At 40.5% G+C, this 8808-nt stretch overlaps 1 protein-coding gene across 1 annotated transcript; it reads left to right on the top strand.

Annotated features, from left to right (window-relative positions):
• Window positions 1–7485: 7485 nt before the first annotated feature.
• Window positions 7486–8539, top strand: LOC5576321 (splicing factor 3A subunit 2). The gene is made up of 2 exons (XM_001656009.2): window positions 7486–7609; window positions 7713–8539. Exon 2 carries the CDS (start codon window positions 7724–7726, stop codon window positions 8483–8485), a length of 762 nt encoding a protein of 253 aa, XP_001656059.1. The 5' UTR covers window positions 7486–7609; window positions 7713–7723; the 3' UTR covers window positions 8486–8539.
• The last annotated feature ends 269 nt before the right edge of the window (window positions 8540–8808 follow it).

Raw genomic sequence — 8808 nt, 5'->3', positions numbered from 1 at the left:
GCACTTAAAATTGGGAACGTTAGTGGATGCTGAGTGATATCTTTCGACTTCTTACGAGATTCTGAAGAAACAGAATAAAGTTCTAAGATTTGGTTTCGGAATCTTTAGCTATCTTAAGCATACGCACCGCAATTTGAGTACAACTGAAAATTATAGAAAAAAAAACATTTCCTTACTTCACTTTTCAGTTGGTTATCATATGAATTGTTCTTCTTGCAGTTCTTTTTAAAGGGGATTCATGTCAAAGTGAACTGCGTCATGTGGAGATATGGCGCTACTTCTCTATGTTGCGTTTTATTGATACATAATCGATAATAAACATATGGGAACGGTCCTTGGGTAGCCTCTCACGCCAAGGATCTGGGATCAAATCTCATTACTGCGATAGTCAATTATGATGTAAAAGGTTATAGTGACGACTTCCTTCGGAAGAGAAGTAAAGCCGTTGGTCCCTGGACGAACTAGCCCAGATCATACTTTTGAAGCCTCCATACAGATTTGGAGCGCTGGAACATTATCATTTTCTCCCCTATACGCTTCCATATCTCTATCATGGTCGTTTGTTGGGAAATATAAGGTTCATCCTTCTGTATAAATCGCATTGGTCTATTTTATCTACAAGTTCGTCAAAGGTAGAGGTAATGCCTCTATGGAGGTAATGTCTCATGAGCTCCCAGAAAAAAGTGGTGGGATCTGTACGTATGCTGAAAGTATTGTCAGGCATTTGGCAGTTGGATGTGTAGAAAAGTATGAATTAAGTTCAAGTTTGAACTGGCTGTATTGAAAACCGTACGCCGTACGATACAGCTATGCCTTCTGTCAGCTATCTATCCATTATGATTGGTAATGACTTCCGTTATGCAGGTGGCTGGGATCTCTTCACAAGGAAAAGCGTCACGATGGGTAACTCGAATTCTGATTCAGGTTCAGGCTGAGGACTGAGGGGCTTGGTACGGCCTTCTCCATGCGATAATATGCAATATCAAAAGCTCAGCATAAGACCATTCTCTGTCTCTCTCTTGGCAGCACGGAAACTGAAGAACTAGTCTATAGCAGTCCGAACAAAGGATATGATCCAGTAGTGGTCTGGATAATTTGGCATAAAGCCATTTGGCATAATGACCATTTAGCATAATGGACATTTGGCATAACATATTCTCATCAAGAACAACCATATTTTGAAAGAAAGCTATAAATCTGAAAAAAAAACAGAAAACCTGTAGACTCAAAAGTCAATTTTGACAAAAAACGATATAAAATTGTGTAAAATAATGGAATTGTTCTGGTGGGCTTCGATCCCACGACTCCCAATACGCTAGACTGGGCGCGTTAACCAACTTCGTTACAGAATGGTTAACGATTCTGCAGCGCGCTCGGCCAAGCTAAAACCAAAATCCGGCACGACCCCAAATTCTCCTTCACAACTCTGCATCTCCTTCGGCTCTCTAAGATGCGCAATTCGACTCTCCTAAGCGTGCCTACGAACAACAGTGAGATATTTTTTTTAGCGTCGCACTGTCGCCTTGTTTCCACCGTACTACTCATAAGCCAAAGTTGGCTCAATAAGATGGTTAGTATGGATCAGGCTTTCGACCACTGTTCCACTATTTGTCATTTTTTCGCGTTAAAAATCGTTGTCGTTAAAGTCTGATTTATTTTTATCCCGAGGACCGATACAAAAAGTTTTGTAACCAGTAATTTTGCCTATATTTCCCTGTTCGCCGTGATGGGAGACTGCTATCTTGATTCTAGCTTCCGCGAAAGAGGTCCTTGTAGCCTGCCACTAGATGCCATAACTACATAACTGTATAATCGCTTCCGGAATCCAATTCATAAGCAGCTGAATATTCCCAATGTTACACTATAAAAATACATGCCACCGCTTGGGATCGAACTCTCGGTTTCTTCTTCTGTCGGGTGTGAGATCACTGCGTCCATTTTTTAGAACTATTTTTAGTATCCAGAGGTTTCGACTGGGCCCAGATAGTCGTTGCGGTAAACGCGCAGCTATTCAGCAAAACTAAAGGCCCAAACGCAATGATAACGGAATGGAAATTTTCACGACTTGTTAGCAGACTTGATACAAACTCCTCTGAAGATGAGGCGATTTTGCCGTTTTTCTGAGGAGTAAAAACTGAACTCAAAATTTTGAACACAAATCCTCACGCAATTCGAGTGAGAGTGCAAAAACATGCGAGGATTTTTTTTTTCAGCAGAGAGATGCTCTCTCTTGTTGCGATGCTCACCTTTACTAACACTTCAAAAGAACTCGAGTGTGCCGCCCGAACAAGACAGTCCTCGGGGAGTTGTGATGGCACTCTTTTTATCTCTGTTGTGTTTTGAGTTGCATCTTCCACGCTAATTTTTCGTTATTTTCTGCTCAGCATTTTTTTGCTCCCTCGCAAAGAGACAAAGGCAGCATGCTACTCTAGGGTATGCCACCGAACTCTGATGATGTTGAGGAGTATTATCAAGCCTGCTTGCAAGGCATATCTTCGTATACCTGCCGAATGCAAAAATGGTCAATTGGCAAGTAAGTTTTCAATTAGAATACTATACTGAGAGGCAGGCTCTGTCCCAGTTGGGATATAACGCCAGAAAGAAAAAGAAGGTTTGGACGCTGTTCTTGTTGCCATCACAGTATTTATCGAAGGCATAGAAAAAATGCTATTTTCTTCTAAATCGAAAAGGTTAACATTTGCGTTCCTGACCTATTGTTACAACCAAATTTCCGTGATGTTTTGGCCCTTATTTCCATAATTCCAGCCGATTTCAATACAATTTTGACACATCACAACACTATTCAAGTTTCGTGACCTGTAATGGGACGGTCGGTTCCGGATTTATATGGATTTTTCGTGAGGTCTGTCCGAAAGCCATTTGAGACATTTCCATATTTAATATGCTCGGATCAAATAAAACATTCTAAGTTTTTCTAACTGAATCATAAACAATTAGTATATTCCAACTGTTTCAACTCATTTGGAATCATTCTAGCCAGTTTCGGATTTCCTGGAGCCGGTTCCTGGGGCATAAGTTGGGACACACAATTTGATTAGCACAAACCACATCATGCGACACATCAATCTTCAAGATTTTACAACAAAAGTGTAATTCAATCCATATTGAGTAATCGTATGCAACATAGGGTCATCTACAAGTACTTCCGAAATATCCTAGAGCCGATTTCGGAACCCTGCAAAAAGACATCAATCCGATGATTGATGATACGAACCATATCATACGACATAGAGATGGACAGAACGGCTCTTTTTAGTGAATCGGATCTTTTGAATGGTTCAGTGGCTCAGCGGCTCGTAAAGAAAGAGCGAAATGTATCGAGCGAACGGATCCAACGGTTGGGTGACGCTATTAGAGCCGCAACTTCTCGCCTCTTCACACTGGTTGACGCCACAAAGGCAACATGCTGCTCTACCGGCTAAGTACACAACGCTTAGCTGCTGCGCTGCTGGCAGTCTTTGTCATCAGTTAACCTGAGGAAGCATTATTATTGTTGAGTAGTGTGTGGTCTTTTGATTCGGTTGCATGTTCCTGTGGGACGAGCGACGGATGCAAGACCAACAATGTTCGGTTCACGTTGCTTGAGTGCAAAAAGATTTGTGATCAGCCGAGGAAGAAATATCAACTGGTGAGCTCGTTTCATATTTATGTTAATCCATTATTATCGTTGCAATGCTACGTTTATTTTATTTTCAAATAATCTTTGAGTGGTTCGTCACTACAAATGTTGGCGTACACACTTTCTGTTTCGATATTATTAAAAATAATTTTTGAATAGTTCGACATTAGTGTCGACTTTTTAAAACTTCTATGAATATATTTTTACCGCGAGACAAAAATGGAAAACTAGGTTTAAGGCCGCACGGGACGTCATCATAATCACCCTATCCATTTCAAGAAGCAAATCTCAAGAACCACTCCATATATCGATGCGAAAATTTATCACTATGACTCTATATATGTAGTGCACAACCCGATAAATTTTCAGCTTCATCGGTTCACTAAAACTCGAGATTTGCTTCCACAAAGTTTTGATGATTATTGTTAGAGTGAGACGAAAGATAGGGAAAATAACACGGTCTCCCGTGTCCCCTAAAGTAAGAGTCGTATTTTCGCTCCTTATACATGGATCGCATCACCGACCAAAGATGGCTCCCAGATAGTTTTCCTCCCTCACTAACAAAAACATTTTCCGTAATGATTGTGGAGATGCAGAGGTATTCTCGGTCTCTAGAAGCAACACTAATATTTCATTCCCATCCCAACTGCAGGGCTGGTAGCAAGTCACTTTTTAGTGACTTAGTCACTTTTTTCGACCTGGTCACTTAAAAGTCACTATTTTCAACAAAAAGTCACTAAAGTCACTTTTTTCAGGAAAATGGTCACTAAAGTCACTTTTTCCGTGATCTGATAATAATGAAATTTAATATTCTTGGCTGGGTTAGCTTTTCAAACACAAACAAAAAGAAATAGATAATTGTTATTTTAAAAACAATTACATATAGTGTGCTTTGGGAAATCAAAGCGTCAAGATTCTTTAATCAAGTAAAAATATATACTCTTGGCTAACTTTCTGGAAGAGTTCAAGTCAATATTCCGTAGACATTTCCAACGGAAAATGTAAAAATTTCCTGGGAAAAGTTTTGGAGAAGATTCTGGCAAAACTTAGAAAGCAACCCTGGGATGAATTTTTTGTCCGAAGTATTTTATACAATTTTGACAAAAACCAAGATCTGAGTAATCTACGGCTTTAGAAGAAATCCTAGACCAGCTTTCTGATAAAGCATCGACGGCTAGGAATTACATCCAAAAAAATCTGAGTTTGTCAGAAACTCGTCCAGGACTTCAACAGCTAGTACTTATTTTTCTGGAAATCATTTCAGGAATTACATTCGGAATTCCAACGAATAAACAATACATTTGCCATTGATTTACTCTTGACATTGCTTTTTTTCCACAATTTTCTTCAATTATTTCTATAAAAAAACACGTTTCTATGATGAACTTTTGAACATTGTTGGAAGATAAAAATTACCCAATAGTGAGATCTGTGGCGATTACTTAACGTCAAATCCACCTGTTCATTGATTTCAGCCACAAATATGCGATTTCCATCGGTTACTGTTTGCTTTGTAATTGAAGCATAAAATATTAGTAATTTTCAAGGTCGTAGATAAGATAACACGTGAGGTTACGAGACGCCACTGAGTGATGAATATTTTCAGTAATTCATTTATTGAAACGTTCCATTAAAATATAGATATTTGAAGTACGCATGGAATCATATTCTAATTCTTTATGCGCAAAATTCATCTAAATGTTTATTTGGGAGAAATGGTATAAACTTACAGAAATTATGTCACAAATTTAGCATGAGTTTCTATTTTTTGTTTGGTTTTGAACTTTGAATTCTGTCAGGATTTCTTACAGATTGTTCTGAAAATCATTCATGATTTTCGCCACTCTTTTGACTCTGATGTTCCTTGGGGGCCGACATTCCCCATATAAAATTTCTTTGGCCAATTTATCAAAAAAATAAAATATGAGCTAAACAATTTTAGATAATGAGGAGCTTCTTTGCAAAAAAAAAATCATACAAATCGGTTGATTCTTCTCCAAGCAATCTTAAGATTAGAATACGGTGTGTTTTGAAATTTTCAAGATCCTCCTTCGGCCAGAGTGGTATCACAAACATAAATGCCCATCTCAAAAACGGTTGCACCAAATCGTTTCATTTCTTAAGACATCATCGTCATCATCATCAGACATCATCAAAAGACTGTCATTAAATTGTTTCAAAAAATGAACAACCGAACACGAGAAAAAAATCTGTAGCCTGAGATATTACCGTGGGCTATTGCTACGCGTCGGTCCCCCAAGGAATTTGGGAATATCACTGGATCCAGACGACCGATGAATAAAATCGACATTTATTCCAAAAACAGAAGTGTTTTCTTTAAACATGTAAAAAAATGGTGCCCAAAAAAAAACAAAAAAACTTATCGCAATATGAAAACCTTTTAGTTGGAAGAAATTGATGGTGCTAGTAGAGTGGTGAATATACACGTAGAATGTATTTTATTTTGTAGTTATTTTTATGACTAACACTTGTAGTTTTCAAGTCACTTTTTGGTCACTATTTGGTCACTTTTTTGATCATTTTGGTCACTAAAGTCACTATTATTTTGCTGTTTGACTGCTACCAGCCCTGTATCCATATCATCCGCGAAGCAAACAAATTGGCTGGATCTTGTGAAAATTGTACCTCGGTTAATGAACCCGGCTCTCCGCATGACACCTTCTAGCGCGATGTTGAACAGCAGGCACGAAAGTCCATCACCCTGTCGAAGTCCCCGGCAGGATTCGAACGAACTGGAATATTCGCCCGAAATCTTCACGCTATTCTGCACACCGTCCATTGCCGGGAAAGCTGTACTCGTCCATGATTTTCCATAGCTCTTCGTGGTCAATGCTATCATAAGCCGCTTTGAAATCGATGAACAAGTGATGCGTTGGGACTTGGTATTCACGGCATTTCTGGAGGATTTGCCGTACAGTGAAGATTTGGTCCGTTGTCGAGCGGCCGTTGATGAAACCAGCTTGATAACTTCCCACAAACTCATTTGTTATTGGCGATAGACGACGGAAGATAATCTGGGATAGCACTTTGTAGGCGGCATTCAGGATAGTGATCGCACGATAGTTTTCACATTCCAGTTTGTCGCCCTTCTTGTAGATGGGGCATATGACCCCTTGCTTCCACTCCTCCGGCAGCTGTTCCGTTTCCCAGATTCTGACAATCAGCCGGTGCCGACAGGCTGCCAACCTCTCCGGGCCCATTTTGATGAGTTCAGCTCCATCCAGTTATAGTTTGGCCAAATTTTTACGGTTTTTCACGCTCTGCCCTTCGAATGTGCGGTTTTCCAGTGACAGTTGATGACAGGTTCCCTTGACTTTTGGGAGTTCGTAATGTAAGCCAGCTGTCTCCTCTCTCTCAGCTGTTATCCAGGTTTTTAAAAGCGCTAATGGCTGCCGCAAATAAGCTCGCTTTCTGGTAGGGACATGTCGATGTGACGTTTGGCTTGGATCGTTTTCTATTGAACGGACCCAAGCTAAACGTCAAATCATTTAATCCCTACCAGAAAGCGAGCCTGTTTGCGGCTGCCATTAGCGCTCGTAAAAAGCTGGATGTTTACCACCTGTTGACATATTGACAATTCGAGTGACAATTAAAAGTTCGGCAGTCAAAACTTCGCCGGCATTCTAATTTGGTGCTTCGCCGATGCATAAGGATTGCCTTTATCGGCGTAGCACTTCGGTAGAATGCTGAATGATATTTCATTTTTCTTATGAACTTCGGTCTAAAGTTAATCTGAATGCATAATATCATACATTTCATTATCGCCCAATGCTAGACAAATTTACAAAGAAAATGTTTAAACATTTTTAGACGTGTAAAAAATTGGCAACACTGTTTATTTGACAGCTTTTTCGCGTTTGGTAAAAATTTCGCGTTTTCTTCTGTTTCTCTGTAAAAATCTGAATTTTATCCTTAAAAATAGTGTTCTTTTTACAAACCCTTCTTGATGTAAGTATCAATTATAGATATGTGTTTCCCATTTCAATAAAAGTGCATAAAAATTATCAATAAATTATTTAATTTGCTTCCTCCACATTGTTTACGTTTGCAGTCGCCTACGAGATGGATTTCCAAAATCGCGCCGGTGGCAAAACCGGTGGCGGAGGCCAAGCTTCCTGGTCGGAAAGCAATCGTGACCGGCGGGAGCGTCTCCGGCAGCTCGCGCTGGAAACCATCGACCTGAACAAGGATCCCTATTTCATGAAGAATCATTTGGGATCGTACGAGTGTAAATTGTGTTTGACGCTGCATAATAATGAAGGAAGCTATCTGGCACATACCCAGGGCAAGAAGCATCAGGGGAATTTGGCCCGTCGTGCGGCCAAGGAAGCTAAGGAAGCCCCGTCGAGCATGCAGCCAGAGAAACCCCGAATCGAACCGAAAAAGTTTGTGAAAATTGGTCGTCCCGGCTATCGAGTAACGAAACAACGCGATTCCGATAATGGCCAGCAGTCGTTGCTGTTCCAGATTGATTATCCGGAGATAACCGACGGCATAATTCCCCGACACCGTTTCATGTCCGCTTACGAGCAGAAAATCGAACCCCCAGACCGCAAGTGGCAGTACCTATTGTTTGCGGCGGAACCTTACGAGACAATCGCATTCAAAGTGCCCTCGCGGGAAGTGGAGAAGACCGAAGGCAAGTTTTGGACCCACTGGAACAAGGATACCAAACAGTTCTTCCTGCAGTTTTCGTTCAAGCTGGAACCGAAGATAATTCCACCACCGCCGCCCAATATGCGCGTGCCGCATCCAGGAAGGCCAATGTTCAATCCGGTTCCGCCGCCACCAATGGGAATGGTACCGGTTCCCCCTCATATGTAAGTAATCAATCAATGCATTCATTTTGAATATATGTGTATTCGGTACATGTAAAAATCTGATTTTTATGAAGTTGTGGTAAATCACATTGTGTCCGAAGCGGATCAGGTATCATAAAGCCGGCTTCCGGCTAGCCTAGTCTAGTGATAAAGACTGCGACTATCAAGCAAAGTCATTCCGAAGGTTTCTGGGTTCGATTCCCGGTCGGTCAAAAATCTTTTCGTAATGAAAATTTGGAAAAGTTTTCTTGATTGGGCGACTGAGGGATCTCTTATCTTGCTTGTTTTGCAAGAGATCATAATATAATTTTCTAAAAGGACCCTTGT

This window comes from Aedes aegypti, chromosome 3 (assembly GCF_002204515.2).
Source record: "Aedes aegypti strain LVP_AGWG chromosome 3, AaegL5.0 Primary Assembly, whole genome shotgun sequence".
In the NCBI taxonomy this organism is placed as follows: domain Eukaryota; kingdom Metazoa; phylum Arthropoda; class Insecta; order Diptera; family Culicidae; genus Aedes; species Aedes aegypti.
This window is presented reverse-complemented; position numbering and strand designations above follow the sequence as displayed.

Excerpts from the sequence above, each read along its gene's own strand:
- LOC5576321 (XM_001656009.2), top strand. The coding sequence starts at position 7,724 with ATGGATTTCCAAAATCGCGCCGGTGGCAAAACCGGTGGCGGAGGCCAA.